Genomic DNA, 18,799 nt, shown 5'->3' with positions numbered 1-18,799 from the left:
CTACATTTAGTCAGATTTTAACTGGTCCAGAAATAGTTTAGGTTAGAGGGTCATTAGATTGGTTCCACTGGTTGGCGCAACATCGAGGGCCGAAGGGCCTGTACTGCGCTGTAATGTTCTATGTTCTATAAAAATGTTTCCACTATGCAGTAAAAGCTTGAGAGCACTGCGGAACTGACCATTTTGTTACTATTTTCACCCAGGATGGGTGATATTAAATAATCATTATCATCTTTCTTCATTGTCATCCTACAGAGATTACAACTATAAATCCCACCAAACATTTCCCCTGAATCAGCTGATTATCTCCCTTACACCCCTCCCCTTCTTCTCTCCCTCCTTTCCCCTCCCCTCCAGCTCTGCCAATCCTTTCCCCCATCCCTCTCCTCCTTTCCCCCATCCTTCCCTCCTCTGCATAAAACCTGCAAGTGACATTCTCCTGGGCGTCAGAGTGAAGATTTGAAATTGATCCAGAAGCAGCATTACGGAGCAGGTGTGGGGACTCTGGGGGTCCCCGCACTCAGAGCAACTTCAGGGGTCCAGCATCTGGAACAAATTTGCGGGTCACCAAGGCCTGGAGTTTGGAAGGAGGGGAGAGAGGGGGAGGGGGGGGGGAGAGAGAGAGAGAGAGAGAGCAAGGGGAGAGAGAGAGAGCAGGGGGAGAGAGAGAGAGAGCAGGGGGAGAGAGAGAGAGAGAGCAGGGGGAGAGAGAGAGAGAGAGCAGGGGGAGAGAGAGAGAGAGAGCAGGGGGAGAGAGAGAGAGAGAGCAGGGGGAGAGAGAGAGAGAGAGCAGGGGGAGAGAGAGAGAGAGAGCAGGGGGAGAGAGAGAGAGAGAGCAGGGGGAGAGAGAGAGAGAGAGCAGGGGGAGAGGGAGAGAGAGAGCAGGGGGAGAGAGAGAGAGAGAGCAGGGGGAGAGAGAGAGAGAGAGCAGGGGGAGAGAGAGAGAGAGAGCAGGGGGAGAGAGAGAGAGAGAGCAGGGGGAGAGAGAGAGAGAGAGCAGGGGGAGAGAGAGAGAGAGAGCAGGGGAGAGAGAGAGAGAGAGCAGGGGGAGAGAGAGAGAGAGAGCAGGGGGAGAGAGAGAGAGAGCAGGGGGAGAGAGAGAGAGAGCAGGGGGAGAGAGAGAGAGAGCAGGGGGAGAGAGAGAGAGAGCAGGGGGAGAGAGAGAGAGAGCAGGGGGAGAGAGAGAGAGAGCAGGGGGAGAGAGAGAGAGAGCAGGGGGAGAGAGAGAGAGAGCAGGGGGAGAGAGAGAGAGAGCAGGGGGAGAGAGAGAGAGAGCAGGGGGAGAGAGAGAGAGAGCAGGGGGAGAGAGAGAGAGAGCAGGGGGAGAGAGAGAGAGAGCAGGGGGAGAGAGAGAGAGAGCAGGGGGAGAGAGAGAGAGAGCAGGGGAGAGAGAGAGAGAGCAGGGGGAGAGAGAGAGAGAGCAGGGGGAGAGAGAGAGAGAGCAGGGGGAGAGAGAGAGAGAGCAGGGGGAGAGAGAGAGAGAGCAGGGGGAGAGAGAGAGAGAGCAGGGGAGAGAGAGAGAGAGCAGGGGGAGAGAGAGAGAGAGCAGGGGGAGAGAGAGAGAGAGCAGGGGGAGAGAGAGAGAGAGCAGGGGGAGAGAGAGAGAGAGCAGGGGGAGAGAGAGAGAGAGCAGGGGGAGAGAGAGAGAGAGCAGGGGGAGAGAGAGAGAGAGCAGGGGGAGAGAGAGAGAGAGCAGGGGGAGAGAGAGAGAGAGCAGGGGGAGAGAGAGAGAGAGCAGGGGGAGAGAGAGAGAGAGCAGGGGGAGAGAGAGAGAGAGCAGGGGGAGAGAGAGAGAGAGCAGGGGGAGAGAGAGAGAGAGCAGGGGGAGAGAGAGAGAGAGCAGGGGGAGAGGGAGAGAGAGCAGGGGGAGAGAGAGAGAGAGCAGGGGGAGAGAGAGAGAGAGCAGGGGGAGAGAGAGAGAGCAGGGGGAGAGAGAGAGAGCAGGGGGAGAGAGAGAGAGCAGGGGGAGAGAGAGAGAGAGCAGGGAGAGAGAGAGAGAGCAGGGGGAGAGAGAGAGAGCAGGGGGAGAGAGAGAGAGCAGGGGGAGAGAGAGAGAGCAGGGGGAGAGAGAGAGAGCAGGGGGAGAGAGAGAGAGAGCAGGGGGAGAGAGAGAGAGAGCAGGGGGGGAGAGAGAGAGAGAGAGCAGGGGGGGAGAGAGAGAGAGAGAGCAGGGGGAGAGAGAGAGAGAGCAGGGGGAGAGAGAGAGAGAGCAGGGGGAGAGAGAGAGAGAGCAGGGGGAGAGAGAGAGAGAGCAGGGGGAGAGAGAGAGAGCAGGGGGAGAGAGTGGGGTCTAGAGAGCAGGGGGAGAGAGATGGGGGGGTGAGAGAGAAGAAGGGGAGGGGTGTAAGGGAGATAATCAGCTGATTCAGGGGAAATGTTTGGTGGGATTTATAGTTGTAATCTCTGCAGGATGACAATGAAGAAAGATGATAATGATTATTTAATATCACCCATCCTGGGTGAAAATAGTATCAAAATGGTCAGTTCCGCAGTGCTCTCAAGCTTTTACTGCATTGTGGAAACATTTTTATGGACCAATTAAAATCTGAATAAATGTAGATATCTAGATGGGGACATGAATAGAAAGGGATTAGAGGATACGGACCGAGTAAGGTCAGAAGGTTTTTTTCTGAATTTAGTTACAGCAGCTTGCAGGTGCAGCAGGTGGTCAGGAAGGCGAATGGGATGCTGGCCTTCATAGCGAGGGGGATTGAATATAAAAGTAGGGAGGTCTTGCTGCGGCTGTATAGGGCACTGGTGAGGCTGCAGCTGGAGTACTGTGTGCAGTTTTGGGCGCCGTACTTACGCAAGGATATTTTGGCCTTGGAGGGAGTGCAGAGGAGATTTACTAGGCTGATGCCGGAGTTGAGGGGGTTGAGCTATGAGGAGAGGCTGAATAAATGAGGCTTGTACTCGTTAGAGTTTAGAAGAATGAGGGGAGATCTCATTGAGACGTATAAGATGATGAATGGAATGGATAGGATAGAGGTGGAGAGACTCTTCCCGCTCAGAAAGGACAGTAGGACTAGGGGGCACAGCCTCAAGATAAAGGGGGGGCAGTTTAGAACGGAGTTGAGGAAGAATTTCTTCACTCAAAGGGTGGTGAATGTCTGGAATTCTCTGCCCATTGAAGTGGTGGAGGCTACCTCGCTAAATATTTTTAAGAAGCGGGTTGATGGATTTTTGATAAGAGAGGGGATTAAGGGTTATGGGGAGAGGGCGGGAAAGTGGAACTAAGCCACGACTGATCAGCCATGATCTTATTGAATGGCGGGGCAGGCTCGAAGGGCTAGATGGCCTACTCCTGCTCCTATTTCTTATGTTCTTATGTTCTTATCACGATTGACACAAGTCTGGAGGGCCGAAGGGCCTGCTCCTGTGCTATACATTTCTTTGTTCTTAACTCCGAGTGTGGAAAACTGGGGTGAGAAAGGAGAAGAGTTTAGAAGCTGAGACCTGGGGAGTAGATGGGATTGAATATATCGACCTTGAGACTAAACTCAATTCAGTGCTGATGGGAATAAACAATGTTCTTCCATTTTTATGGACTAAATAAAATCTGAATAAATTTAGATATCATTTAGGTAATTAATTAACTTGTATTTTTCAATGTAGACTCCTGAATGCACAGGGATAGCTTCGAGGTCGCTATCAAATTCAATCCAAATTATAAGTTTTGATGTCAAATTGTAATCGACAGCACTGAGCGCAAATGAAAGTAAAAACGATGTTAAGATGTTTGGGGAGGGGTGCTTCCATCTCACCTTCACGTAGTCGTATTCACAGAGATAGGAGGGCTCCAGGTCAAAATGCATGAAGTAGAGCTTGATTCGAAATCCAGTGGGTACTGTTATATTCCAGGTTACGTCTAAATCACTTGGGTATCCTTCCGGATAATTGGGAGACTGAATCTGCCCAAACATCCCTGTCAATTCAGTCACGTCTGCTCCAACAGAGATAAAGAAGCTTAGCACGAACAACCAGAAACATCTGTCAAAGGAAAGAGAGAGAACCATTGAGAAACCACATCTTTGAACACCAGAATTGGAGACCATAAGCTGGGAGAGTTCAGGGAGTTAAACATTTTCTAAAAGTGAAGACAATGCAAAGATGTTGGTGGGCTTTCTTACTATAGCATTAGCATGGAGGGACCAGGACAAGTTGTTGGTAATTTGGACACGTAGACATCTGAAGCTTTCGATCATTTCCACTTCATCATCATTGATGTAGACAGGGGCATGTTCTCCACTACGCTTCCTGAAGTCGATGACAATCTTCTTCATTTTGTTGGCATTGAGGGAGAGATTATTGTCACCGCAACAGTTAGAACCATAGAACACTACAGCACAGAAACAGGCCTTTTGGCCCTTCTTGGCTGCGCTGAACCACTTTTCTGCCTAGTCCCACTGACCTGCACTTGGACCATATCCCTCCACACCTTCTCATCCATCTACCTGTCCAAGTTATTCTTAAACGTTAAAAGTGAGCCCGCATTCACCACTTCTTCTGGCAGCTCATTCCACACTCCCACAACTCTCTGTGTGAAGCCCCCCCCAATATTCCCTTTAAATTTTCCCCCCCTCACCCTTAACCCATGTCCTCTAGTTTTTTCCTCCCCTAGCCTCAGTGGAAAAAGCCTGCTTACATTCACTCTATCTATACCCATCATAATTTTATACATCTCTATCAAATCTCCCCTCATTCTTCTACACTCCAGGGAATGAAGTCCTAACCTATTCAATCTCTCTCTGTAACTCAGTTTCTCAAGTCCCGGCAACATCCTTGTAAACTTTCTCTGCACTCTTTCAACCTTATTAATATCCTTCCTGTAATTAGGTGACCAAAACTGCACACAATACTTTAAATTCAGCCTTGCCAATGTCTTATACAACCTCACCATAACATTCCAACTCTTATACTCAATACTTTGATTTATAAAGGCCAATGAATCAAAAGCACTCTTTACGACCCTATCTACCTGTGACGCCACTTTTAGGGAATTATGTATCTGTATTCCCAGATCCCTCTGTTCTATTGCACTCTTCAGTGTCCCATCATTTACCTTGTATGTTCTACCGTGGTTTGTCCTTGCAAAGTACAATACCTCACACTTGTCTGCATTAAACGCCATCTGCCATTTTCAGCCCATTTTTCTACCTGGTCCAAATCCCTCTGCAACCTTTGAAAACCTTCCTCACTGTCCACTACACCTCCAATCTTTGGATCATCGGCAAATTTGCTGATCCAATTTACAACATTATCAGCCAGATCATTGATATAGATGACAAACAACAATGGACCCAGCACTGATCTCTGTTGTACACCACTAGTCACAGGCCTCCACTCAGAGAAGCAGTCCTCCACTACTACTCTCTGGCTTCTTCCATTGAGCCAATGTCTAATCCAATTTACCACCTCTCCATGTATACCTAGCAACTGAACCTTCCTAACTAACCTCCCATGCGGGACCTTGTCAAAGGCCTTACTGAAGTCCATGTAGACAACATCTAATGCCTTCCCTTCACCCACTTTCCTGGTATCCTTCTCGAAAAAATCTAATAGATTGGTTAAATATGACCTACCCCGCACAAAGCCATGTTGACTCTCCCTAATAAGTCCCTGTCCATCAAAGTATTTGTAGATCCTATCTCTTAGTTCTCCTTCCAATAATTTACCTACTCCTGACATCAAACGTACCAACCTATAATTTCTTGGATTACTTTTTGAGCCTTTTTTAAACAACAGAACCTCATGAGCTATCCTCCAATCATCCAGCACCTCAACCGTGGATACCGACATTTTAAATATATCTGCCAGGGCCCCTGCAATTTCAACACTAGTCTCCTTCAAGGTCCGAGGGAATACCCTGTCTAGTCCTGGGGATTTATCTACTCTGATTTGCCTGAAAACAGCAAACACCTCCTCCCCTTTAATCTGTATATGTTCCATGACCTCCCTACTTGTTTGCCTTATTTCCATAGACTCCATGCCAGTTTCCTTAGTAAATACGGATGCAAAAAACCCATTTAATATCTCCCCCATTTCTTTTGGTTCCATACAAAGCCGACCACTCTGATCTTCAAGAGGACCAATTTTATCCCTTACTATCCTTTTGCTGTTAATATACCTGTAGAAGCTCTTAGGATTATCCTTCACCTTGACTGCCAAAGCAACCTCATGTATTCTTTTAGCCCTCCTGATTTCTTTGTTAAGTAGTTTCTTGCACTTTTTATACTCCTTAGCCATCTTATTTGTTCCCTGTTGCCTATACATGTCATACATCTCTCTCTTCTTCTTTATCAGAGTTGCAATATCCCTCGAGAACCAAGGTTCCTTATTCTTATTCACTTTGCCTTTAATCCTGACAGGAACATACAAACTCTGCACTCTCAAAATTTCTCCTTTCAAGGCCTCCCACTTACCAATCACATCCTTGCCAGAGAACAGCCTGTCCCAATCCACACTTTTTAGATCCTTTCTTATTTCTTCAAATTTGGCCTTTTTCCAGTTCAGAACCTCAACCCAAGGACCAGATCTATCTTTATCCATGATCAAGTTGAAACTAATGCGTTATGATCACTGGAACTAAAGTGTTCCCCTACACACACTTCCGTCACTTGTCCTAACTCATTTCCTAATAGGAGATCTAATATCACATCCTCTCTAGTTGGTACCTCTGTATATTGAGTTAGAAAACACTCCTCAACACATTTTACAAATTCCAACCTGTCTACACCTTTAACAGTGTGGGAGTCCCAATCTATATGTGGAAAATTAAAATCTTCTACCAACACAACTTTATGTTTCCAGCAGTTGTCTGCTATCTCTCTACAGATTTGCTCCTCCAATTCTCGCTGACTACTGGGTGGTCTATAATACAACCCCATTAATGTGGTCACACCTTTCCTGTTTCTCAGCTCCATCCATATGGCCTCTGTAGACAAGCCCTCTAATCTGTCCTGCCTGAGCACTGCTGCAACATTTTCCCTGAGTAGCAATGCCATCCCCCCACCCTTCATCCCTCTGCCTCTATCACGTCTGAAACATTGGAACCCTGGAACATTGAGCTGCCAGACCTGTAGCCAAGTTTCACTAATGACTATAATGTCATAATTCGATGTGTCAATCCATGCCCTTAACTTGTCTGCCTTCCCCACAATACTCCTGGCATTGGAATAGACACACCTCAGAAGATTATTACCACCACACACAACCCTTCTATTTGTGATTTTGTTCACCAGATTCTCTATCTCTTTCCTGTACTTTGTTTCATCATTGTACAATCGTGTCATCAGCAAACTTGAGAATCAAGTTGGAGTTGCAAATGCGTGATGGATGCAGTATGATGTGGATAAATGTGAAGTTATCCACTTTGGTAACAAAAATAGGCAGACAGATTATCTGAATAGCTGTAAATTGAAAGAGTGGAATACGCAACGAGACTTGGATGTTCTTGTGTACCAGTTATAGAGTCATAGAGGTTTATAGCATGGAAACAGGCCCTTCAACCCAACTTGTCCATGCTACCCTTTCTTGTTAAACCCCTAAACTAATCCCAATTGCCTGCATTTGGCCCATATCCCTCTATACCCATTTTATCCATGTAACTGTCTAAATGCTTTTTAAAAGACAAAATTGTACCCACCTCGACCACTACCTCTGGTAACTTGTTCCAGCCATTCACCATCCATTGTGTGAAAAAATTGCCCCTCTGGACACTTTTGTATCAAGATAAGTTGCTGAAGATAGGCATGCAGGTGCATCAAGAGGTAAAGAAGGCAAATGGTATGTTGGTTTTCATTGCGAGAGGATTTGAGTTCAGGAGTAGGGATAGAACATTACAGCGCAGTACAGGCCCTTCGGCCCTCGATGTTGCGCCGACCAGTGGAACCAATCTAATGACCCTCTAACCTAAACTATTCCAATGTTATCCATATGCCTATCCACCGACCATTTGAACGCCCTTAAAGTTGGCGAGTCCACAACTGCTGCAGGCAGGGCATTCCACGACCTTACTACCCTCTGAGTAAAGAACCTACCTCTGACATCCGTCCTATAATTACCACCCCTTAATTTAAAGCTATGTCCCCTCGTGTTAGCCATCACCATCCGAGGAAAAAGGCTCTCACTGTCCACCCTATCCAATCCTTTGATCATCTTGTATGCCTCAATTAGGTCACTTTGTAACCTTCTTCTCTCCAATGAAAATAATCTCAAGTCCCTCAGCCTTTCCTCATAAGACCTTCCCACTATACCAGGCAACATCCTGGTAAACCTCCTCTGCACCCTTTCCAATGCCTCCACATCTTTCTTATAATGCGGTGACCAGAACTATACGCAATACTCCAAGTGCGGCTGCACCAGAGTTTTGTACAGTTGTGACATGACCTCACGGCTCCGAAATTCAATCCCTCTACCAATAAAAGATAACACACCGTACGCCTTCTTAACAACCTTATCAACCTGGGTGCCAACTTTCAAGGAGCTATGCACATGTACCCCGAGATCTCTCTGCTTGTCAACACTACTAAGAGTCCTTCCATTAGCCCTATATTCTGTACTCCTGTTACTCTTACCAAAGTGAATCACCTCACACTTTTCCGTATTAAACTCCATTTGCCACCTCTCGGCCCAGCTCTGCAGCTTATCTATGTCCCTCTGCAAACTGTAACATCCATCCTCACTGTCTACAACTCCTCCAACTTTGGTGTCATCAGCAAATTCACTAACTGCAACATCTCACTAACTGTCCTGTCTGGAGACAATACATACACATCTCTTTAACCTGTGCTTAACCCTCTCTCCACTCGCATTGTCTGCACCTTTAAAGACTTGATTAGCTGTAAAGACTTGCATTCCAACTATTATTTTGTAAATTGAGTTTGTGTCTTTATATGCTCTGTTTGTGAACAGAACTCCCACTCACCTGATGAAGGAGCAGCGCTCTGAAAGCTTGTGATTTGTGCTACCAAATAAACCAGTTGGACTTTAACCTGGTGTTGTGAGACTTCTTACCATCAATGTGACCATCGGCTATTGGAGCTGAGGTGCGGCATTGCACACGCCTGCAGAAACAGCAGATCAGCTTTCGTATTGGCAAGGTAATCCAAGGTAGCCACACATCACATAGTGGATTTAAATTATGCATGTTAATGGAAATGATCTTCATCCCTGTTTTAACAAATTTTGTCGCTTACCAGACCTGTTGTCTTTGACAGCTCCTGTCAGTTCCTGCCAGGCCCTCAGCATCCACAATTGTTTCAGTTTGAATGGGCTCAGGAAATTGTCCTGAATCCCTCCCAATGGATTGTTCCACCCTGGTCCTGTCATTTCCTTGATTGGGAGAGTCTCTCCCATCCATCCCCCTCCAGGGGCATTACTACTCCTGAATTCCCAGTGTTAGGGTGTGCTGGTCTCCTCACTTTGGGGTTGGAGTTGGGGTACACTGGTCACTGCTGGGATCTTGGGTTCATGTCACACTATCTGTTTCTGAACAGAGGTCTCCTTCTCCAACTCCCTTGAATTCTGTCCTTTCTTCTCCAGATGCTCATTGTCATCTGTGTCCAAGCGTGGCCATGTCCACTGTCTGGGTTGGGTGGGAATGCTCTTACGCTACTCATCAGCGAGGTGAGATTCTCCTTTTCTCCATTTCTTCCTGCCCTCCTCACCAGCTGCCAACCTCCCAACAACTCACCCTCTGATGGATCCTCCTGCATTGGTTCGATCCGTTGAGAGGTGAGGGTGGGGAGTGGTGTTTGACCATCTACTGCCTTCCTCATTGCCCCATTCTGCTGCCTGCAGGCTTTGTTGCTCAGTTTGCACATATTGTGGGCAGCACTCAGGCCAGCTTTTTCATCTGCTCGGCCAGTCTTGGCTTTCGTTGCCTGTGAATAAGCAAGGCCACATTTGGAGCAGGTCTTGTAGCAATGGCCTGCTCTGTCACAAGGTTTACAGCACTTAGCCTGCCTGCAGTCCTTTGTCTGGTGCTCTTCCTGCTTGATTTGATTTGATTCATTATTGTCACATGTATTAACATACAGTGAAAAGTATTGTTTCTTGCACACTATACAGACAAAGCATTCCATTTATAGAGAAGGAAACAAGAGAGTGTAGAATGTAGGTGCACGAGGCAAGTTTTTTTTTTACGCAGAGAGTGGTGGGTGCCTGGAACCCGCTGCCAGGGGAGGTAGTGAAAGCGGATACGATAGTGACTTTTAAGGGGAGTCTGGACAAATACATGAATAAGATGGGAATAGAGGGATATGGTCCCCGGAAGGGTAGAGGGTTTTAACTCAGTCGGGCAGCATGGTCAGTGCAGGATTGGAGGGCCGAAGGGCCTGTTCCTGTGCTGGAATTTTCTTTGTTCTTTATAGTGTGACAGTCATAGCTAGGGTGTAGAGAAAGATCAACTTAAAGCGAGGTAGGTCCATTCAAAAGTCTGACAGCAGCAGAGAAGAAGCTGTTCTTGAGTTGGTTAGTACGTGACCTCAGACTTTTGTATCTTTTTCCCGAAAGAAGAAAGTGGAAGAGAGAATATCCAGGGCGCATGAGTTCCTTGATTATGCCATTGCTTTGCTGAGGCAGCAGGAAGTATAGACAGAGTCAGTGGATGAGAGGCTGGTTTGTGTGATGGATTGGGCTACATTCGTGACCTTTTGTAGTTCGTTACAGTCTTGAGCAGAGAAGGAGCCCATACCAAGCTGTGATACAACCAGAAAGACTGCTTTCTATGGTGCATCTGTAAAGTTGGTGAGAGTCATCGCTGACATACCAAATTTCCTTAGTCTTCTGAGAAAGTAGAGGTGTTGGCGGGCTTTCTTAATTATAGTGTCAGCACTGGGGAGACCAGGACAGGTCGGTGATCCGGACACCTAAAACTTCAAGCTTATGACCATTTTTACTTTGTCCCCGTTGATGTAGACAGGGACATGTTCTTCTTGAACACTTACAGGAACCTGATGCCAAAAGCGACATTCTTGAAGGACAGCACGAGGTGGCGCAGTGGTTAGCACCTCTGCCTCGCAGCACCAGGGACCCAGGTTTGATTCTGACCTCGGGTCACTGTCTGTGCAGACTCTGCACATTCTCCCCGTGTCTGCGTGGGTTTCCTCCAGGTGCTCTGGTTTCCTCCCAAAAATGTGCCGGTTAGGTGCATTGGCCATGCTAAATTCTCCCTCAGTATACCCGAACAGATGCCAGAGTGTGGTAACTCTGGGATTTTCACTGCAGTGTTAATGTAAGCCTTACTTGTGACATAGTAAAAATAGTAAAGAAGATACACCCAATCATTGCCTTCGTTGTGCTGGATTCCTGTGGATTTGAAGCTACAGATATTCATTGTCTGCAGGATTTCCCCAGCGTTGGATTCTGCTTATTATTTATTGAAATTTATTTGTTAATGGCTGATCTGAAGAATGGTGGGGCAGGCTTGAAGGGCAAGATGGCCTACTCCTGCTCCTACTTCTTACGTTCTTATGACATTAATAAATAAATTTCAATAAATAATAAGCAGAATCCAACGCTGGGGAAATCCTGCAGACAATGAATATCTGTAGCTTCAAATCCACAGGAATCCAGCACAACGAAAGCAATGATTGGGTGTATTTTCTTTACTATTTTCTCTGCTAATGTGCTATGTACCCCCTGGTTTAGGGCTCGACTGATTGCAGCCATCATCTGTTCCCATGAAGGACCACAGGCCAGAACCCTGCACTAACTCCACAGAAACTACTTTGTTTTTGTTATAAACCTCTTGAATCCAGGAATTAATATATTCTGCAATTTCATCGGTGCTATCCAGCAGTGTGTGGAAGCTCCAATTCAAACTGTGATGTCCTGTTTAACTATCGGTGATAGCTTTCATCCATTAGACAAGCTGTCCCCAAAGGTTGGCCCTTTTACAAACATTTATAACCTGGAATATTTAACTCACCATCATAAATGGTTTGCAGTCCTGCCTCTGGAATAAAGATTTGAACTAGGAGCAGGAGGAGGAGGCCACTTGGCCCTTCAAGCCTACTCCACCATTCATTCAGATCATGGCTGATCTCCACTCCACTTCTCTACCTGACCCCCACATAACCTTTAACTTTCTTGTCAAACAAAAATCTGGCATTCTTGGCTTTGAATTTTTGGGCAGCACACTAGCACAATGGTTAGCACTGCTGCTTCACAGCTCCAGGGTCTTGGGTTCGATTCCCAGCTCGGGTCAGTCTGTGTGGAGTTTGCACATTCTCCTCGTGTCTGTGTGGGTTTCCTCCGGGTACTCCGGTTTCCTCCCACATTCCAAAGATGTGCGCGTTAGGGTGATTGGCCATGCTGAGAAATTGCCCCTTGGTGTCCAGGGATGCGTAGGTTAGAGGGATTAGTGGGTATAATATGCAGGGGTATGGGGGTAGGTCCTGGGTGGGATTGTGTTCGGTGCAGACTCAGTGGGCCAAAGGGCCTCTTTCTGCACTGTAGGGTTCTATGGTTATGTCCAATGACGTGGAGATGTTGGCGTTGGACTGGGGTAAACACAGTAAGAAGTCTGACAACACCAGGTTTAAGTCCAACCGATTTATTTGATAGTAGACTCACAAGCTTTCGAGGTTAACCTCTTCATCAGGTGAATGGAGAGTTCTGGCCTCAGACAGAGCATATAAAGCACAGACAGTTTACAGATTACTGATTAGAATGCAAATCTTTACACCTAACCTGCTGTTCAAGTCTTAAAGTGGCCGACAATGTGAGTGGAAGGAGCTCCTCGAAAGCTTGTGAGTTTACTATCAAATAAATCGGTTGGACTTAAACCTGGTGTTGTCAGACTTCTTACTGTGTATATCCAATGACCCCAGACTCAGCTGTCTCTGAGGAAGAGAATTCCAGAGACTCACTGCCCTTAGAAAATAATCCCCCCTCATCTCTGTTTTTAATGGGAAACCCCCCCCCCTTGGTGGAATTGGTAAATCTTTTCTGTACCCTCTCCAAAGCCTCCACATCCTTCTGGTAGTGTAGTGACCAGAATTGAACACTATTCCAAGTGCAGCCTAACTAAGGTTCTATAAAGCTGCAACATGACTTGCCAATTTTTAAACCCAGTGCCCTAACCAATGAAGGCAAGCATGCCATATGCCTTCTTGACTACCTTCCCCACCTGCATTGCCACTTTCAGTGACCTGTGTACCCGTACATCCAGATCCCTCTGCCTATCAATACTCTTAAGGGTTCTGCCATTTACTGTATATTTCCTATCTGTATTAGACCTTCCAAAATGCATCACCTCACATTTGCCCAGATTAAACTCCATCTGCCATCTCTCCACCCAAGTCTCCAACTGATCTATATCCTGCTGTATCCTCTGATGGTCCTCATCACTACCTGCAAATCCATCAACTTTTGTGTCGTCCGCAAACTTACTAATCAATCCAGTTACATTTTCCACCAAATCATTTATATATATTACAAACAGCAAAGGTCCCAGCACTGATCCCTGAGGGACATCACTTGTCATGATGTGGGTATGCCGGCGTTGGACTGGCGTAAACACAGTAAAAAGTCTGACAACACCAGGTTTTAGTCCAACCTATTTATTTGATAATAGACTCACAAGCTTTCGGGGTTAGCCCCTTCGTCAGGTGAATGGAGAGTTCTGGCCTCAGACAGTGTGTGCGCACACATGAGGACGGTCTCAACAGGGATCTCGGGTTCATGTCGCACTATCTGTAACCCCCGTGACTTGCCTGGGTTTGCAAAACCTCACTTACTGTACTTTCTGGAGACAATACACATCTCTTTAACCTGTGATCAGTGCTCCTTCCACTCACATTATCAGCCACTTCAGGTCTTGAACAGCAAGTTAGGTGTAAGGATTCGCATTCTAATCAGTAATCTCTAAACTGTCTGTGCTTTATATGCTCTGTCTGAGGCCAGAACTCTCCATTCACCTGACGAAGGGGCTAACCCTGAAAGCTTGTGAGTATATTATCAAATAAATAGGTTGGACTAAACATAAGAACATAAGAAATAGGAGCAGGAGTAGGCCATCTGGCCCTTCGAGCCTGCCCCGCCATTCAATAAGATCATGGCTGATCTGTCGTGGCTCAGTTCCACTTTCCCGCCCTCTCCCCATAACCCTTAATCCCCTCTCTTATCAAAAACCCATCAACCCGCTTCTTAAAAATATTTAGCGAGGCAGCCTCCACCACTTCAACGGGCAGAGAATTCCAGAGATTCACCACCCTTTGAGTGAAGAAGTTCCTCCTCAACTCCGTTCTGAACTGCCCCCCCTTTATCTTGAGGCTGTGCCCCCTAGTCCTACTGTCTTTTTTGAGCGGGAAGAGTCTTTCCACCTCTATCCTATCCATCCCATTCATCATCTTATACGTCTCAATGAGATCTCCCCTCATTCTTCTAAACTCTAACGAGTACAAGCCTAGTTTATTCAGCCTCTCCTCATAGCTCAACCCCCTCAACTCCGGTATCAGCCTAGTAAACCTCCTCTGCACTCCCTCCAAGGCCAAAATATCCTTGCGCAGGTGCGGCGCCCAAAACTGCACACAGTACTCCAGCTGCGGCCTCACCAATGCCCTATACAGCTGCAGCAAGACCTCCCTACTTTTATATTCAATCCCCCTCGCTATGAAGGCCAGCATCCCATTCGCCTTCCTGACCACCTGCTGCACCTGCAGGCTGGGTTTTTGCGACTCATGCACAAGGACCCCGAGGTCCCTCTGCACCGTCGCCTGCTGCAGTTTTTCGCCACGTAAGTAATAGTCCTTCCTACCATTCTTCCTACCAAAGTGGACCACCTCACACTTGCCAACATTAAATTCCATTTGCCATTTCCTGGCCCATTCGCCCAGCCTATCTAGATCCTTCTGCAGACTCTCCACACCCTCTGCACAATTTGCCTTTCCCCCAATCTTGGTGTCATCAGCAAATTTCGACACCCTACACTCGGTTCCCTCCTCCAGATCATCTATATAAATGGTAAATAGCTGAGGCCCCAGCACCGACCCCTGGAGCACCCCACTAGTCACCAACCGCCAATCCGAATAGCACCCATTGACCCCCACTCTCTGCCTCCTATTTGACAACCAATCCTCTATCCACGCTAACACCCTACCCCCAACTCCATGTCCTCTGACCTTCTGCAGTAACCTCTTGTGAGGTACCTTATCAAACGCCTTCTGAAAATCCAGAAAGACCACATCCACCGGCTCTCCTCTATCCACCGCCCTAGACACATCCTCATAGAACTCCAGTAAATTGGTCAGACACGACTTCCCTTTAATGAAACCGTGTTGCGTCTGCTCTATCAAGCAATTCCCTTCAAGATGCCTCGCAATTTCCTCCTTAATGACGGATTCTAACATTTTACCTACCACAGACGTTAAACTAACCGGCCTGTAATTCCCCGCCTTTTGCCTGGCACCCTTCTTAAACAACGGCGTAACATTAGCCGTTTTCCAATCCTCCGGCACTTCCCCGGAATCCAGCGACATCTGGAAAAACCTGGTGTTGTCAGACTTTTTACGGACATCACTTGTCACAGCCCTCCATTCAGATACGCACCCTTCCACTGCTACCCTCTGTCTTCTTTGACCAAGTCAAAAGTCACAATTAGGCTTACATTAACACTGCAATGAAGTTACTGTGAAAATCCCCCAGTTGGCACACTCTGATACCTATTTGGGTAGTGAAAAGTCTGACAACACCAGGTTTTAGTCCAACCTATTTATTTGATAATATACTCACAAGCTTTCGGGTTAGTCCCTTCGTCAGGTGAATGGCTATTTGGGTACACAGAGAGAATTTAGCATGGCCAAAGAACCTAACCAGCATGCATTCAGATTGTGGGAGGAAACTGGAGCACCCAGAGGAAACCCATGCAGACACAGGGAAAATGTGCAGACTCCACACAGACAATCACCCAAGACTGTGAATTGAACCCGGGGTGCTGACCACTGTGCTGCCTACTCAAGGGAGCTGGAAAATTCTATCCCCAAGTCTGAGGTTTCCTCATGAGGACACAAGCTGGTGTTGTGAGACTTCTTACTCATGAGGACAAACATCCTGTTGCCCACACCTTCACAATCCTACAGTCTTTGTCTGCAGTGTCACACACCTTAAGCTGCATCTGAGTTTTAAACTAGCAATTCACTTCTTACCCAAACACACTTCAGCCTGATTGTGTGTTAGAATGAGAGGGAGCAAGCTGGTTTAACACAGACTCCCAATATAAACTCAAACTGGGCATGCTGTCTCTCACAAAGACTAGCTGGTACTTGGGATCCATTCTTTAGCTGTTAGTTTTTGGGATGTTGGCATCACAGGAGAAGCACACGATTGAGTTACTGCCCCTGAACAAGCACGGCTATGGAACTAAGGTTCTTCAGAGAACCCATACAGGATCTATGTGGCAGAACTAAATGGAGGGGCTGAATGGCCTCCTCCTGTTGAGGCAGCGATTGACACATTTTTGTGGTTTTTTTAATATATGTACGCAGACAGAGAGAGAGACAGACACACAGACAGAGAGAGAGAGAGAGACACACAGACAGAGAGAGAGAGACAGCCACACAGACAGAGAGAGAGAGAGACAGAAAGACAGACACAGACAGACAGAGACTGACAGACAGAAAGACAGACACAGACAGACCGACACACACAAACATCAGAGACTCAGACAGAGACACAGCGGGAGAGACACACACAGCGACAGAGAGAGAGAGACATACCCACAGACAGAGAGAGAGAGACAGACAAACACAGACAGACAGAGAGAGAGACAGACAAACACAGACAGACAGAGAGAGAGACAGACAAACACAGACAGACAGAGAGAGAGACACACAGACACAGAGAGACAGACAGAGAGATGGGCAGAGACACAAATCAAGCTGTCCCGGACTGAACAAAACTTGCCGCTTGGACAAAGGAGATGGCAACAAAACTGCAACCCAGACAAAACCCCCCTGTCCGAGACACACCCTGCCCCGGGAGGGGGGGGGGTAAGGAACAATCCCCACCCCCCCGGGGGTCTCACTCACCCCATTCCGCTCTCGGGGCTCCGCTCACTTTCCCAGTTTGTGCCGCAGTTTCTCCCGGGAACCGACAAAGACAATTCACCCTCACCCCGCCCCCTCCCCACCCCCTTCCCCTCCGCCCCCTCCCCACCCCTTCCGCCCCCTCCCCACCCTCACCCCGCCCCCTCCCCACCTCACCCTTCCACCCTCTCCCCACCTCACCCTTCCACCCTCTCCCCAGCCCCTCCCCCTCCCCTTCTCCCCTGCCCCCTCCCCAGCCCCTCCCATACCCACCCCCCAGCCCCACCCCCACCCTCTCCCCCTCCCCTGCCCCTCCCCCGGACCCACCAGCACCCTCCTCCCACCCTCTCCCCCTCCCCTTAACTCTCCCTCCCCAGCACCTCCCTCTCCCCTGGACCTATAACCAGCCCCACCCTCTCCTCCTCCCCATGACCTTCCCCCTCCTCCCAGACCCATGCCCACCTCCCCCCCCCTCAACCCCCCGTCCCCCCAATTCCCCCCTCCGCCCAGACGTTCCCCCTGGACCCACCCCCAGACCCCTTTCTAACCCCCCCCAGGACCCCTCCCCACAAATCCTCCCCAAGCCCCTCACCCTCAGACCCTCCCCTTCTCCCAGACCCCTCCCGAAACCCCTTTCCCAACCCCTGTCTAACCCCACCCAGGACCCCTCCCCGATCCTCCCCCTCAAACCTCTCCCCCCAATTCTTGCCCAACCCCCCCTTTCCCCCCACCCCCAGCAACCCACAGGGACCCATCCAAACAAATTCCAACACAACAATTTCTCAAAACACTGCCCCTCACCTCCACTACCCCCAATCCTCTCTGTCTCTCACCTCCACTGCCCCTCACTCCCACTGCCCCTCACTCCCACTGCCCCTCACCCTCAGTGCCCCTCATCCTCACTGCCCTTCGCCCTCACTGCCCCCTCACTCCCACTGCCCTTCATCCCAACTGCCCCTCACCCCCACTGCCCCTCACCCCCACTGCCCCTCATCCCCACTGCCCTTCATCCCAACTGCCCCTCCCCCCACTGCCCCTTATCCCCACTGCCCCTCACAACCCTGCTTCCTCACCGTCAACTATCTTTCCCACTCTCTCCCCCTCACTCTGTCCCCCTCACTCTGTCCCATCAGTCTTTTCCCCTCACTCTCTCCCCCCTCACTCTCTCCCCCTCACTCTCTCCCCCTCACTCTCTTCCCCTCACCCTCTCCCCCTCACCCTCTCCCCCTCACTCTCTCCCCCTCACTCTCTTCCCCTCACTCTCTCCCCCTCACTCTCTCCCCCTCACTCTGTCCCATCAGTCTTCTCCCCTCACTCTCTCCCCCTCACTCTCACCCCCTCACTCTCTTCCCCTCACTCTCTCCCCCCTCACTCTCTCCCCCTCACTCTCTCCCCCCTCACTCTCTCCCCCCTCACTCTCTCCCCCCCAGTCTCTACCCCCTACTCTCTCCCCCTCACTCTCTTCCCCTCACTCTGTCCCATCAGTCTTTTACCCTCACTTTCTCCCCCTCATTCTCTCCTCTCACTCTCTCCTCTCACTCTTTTCCCCCACTGTCCCCCTCACTCTCCCCCCTCACTCTCTCCCCCTCTCTCCCCCCTCACTCTCTCCCCTCGCTCTCTCCCCTCGCTCTTTTCCCCTCACTCTCTCCCCCCTCACTCTCTCCTCTCGGTCTCTCCCTCAACCTCCCCCCTCACTCTCTCCCCCCTCACTCTCTCCCCCCTCACTCTCTCCCCCTCCTTCTCTCCCCCCTCACTCTCCCCCCTCACTC

General features: G+C 48.8%; 1 protein-coding gene across 2 annotated transcripts in view; it reads right to left on the bottom strand.

The window, feature by feature from the left end:
- Positions 1-17,083, bottom strand: part of LOC145341215 (mannan-binding lectin serine protease 1-like) — a 153,438-nt gene extending 136,355 nt beyond the window's left edge. For both annotated transcript variants that reach the window (XM_080186136.1, XM_080186135.1), the window contains exons 1-2: positions 17,034-17,083; positions 3,765-3,990 (exon numbers count right to left, since the gene is read on the bottom strand). In XM_080186136.1, coding sequence (XP_080042262.1) covers positions 3,765-3,990; positions 17,034-17,038 — 231 coding nt within the window. In that variant the 5' untranslated portion in view covers positions 17,039-17,083. The remainder of the gene's footprint in view (positions 1-3,764; positions 3,991-17,033) is intronic.
- Between the last annotated feature and the right edge of the window lie 1,716 nt (positions 17,084-18,799).

This window comes from Carcharhinus amblyrhynchos, chromosome 3 (assembly GCF_965287045.1).
Source record: "Carcharhinus amblyrhynchos chromosome 3, sCarAmb.v2.hapA, whole genome shotgun sequence".
NCBI lineage: Eukaryota > Metazoa > Chordata > Chondrichthyes > Carcharhiniformes > Carcharhinidae > Carcharhinus > Carcharhinus amblyrhynchos.
Note: the sequence above shows the minus strand (reverse complement) of the source record. Positions and strands in the feature narration are given on the sequence as shown.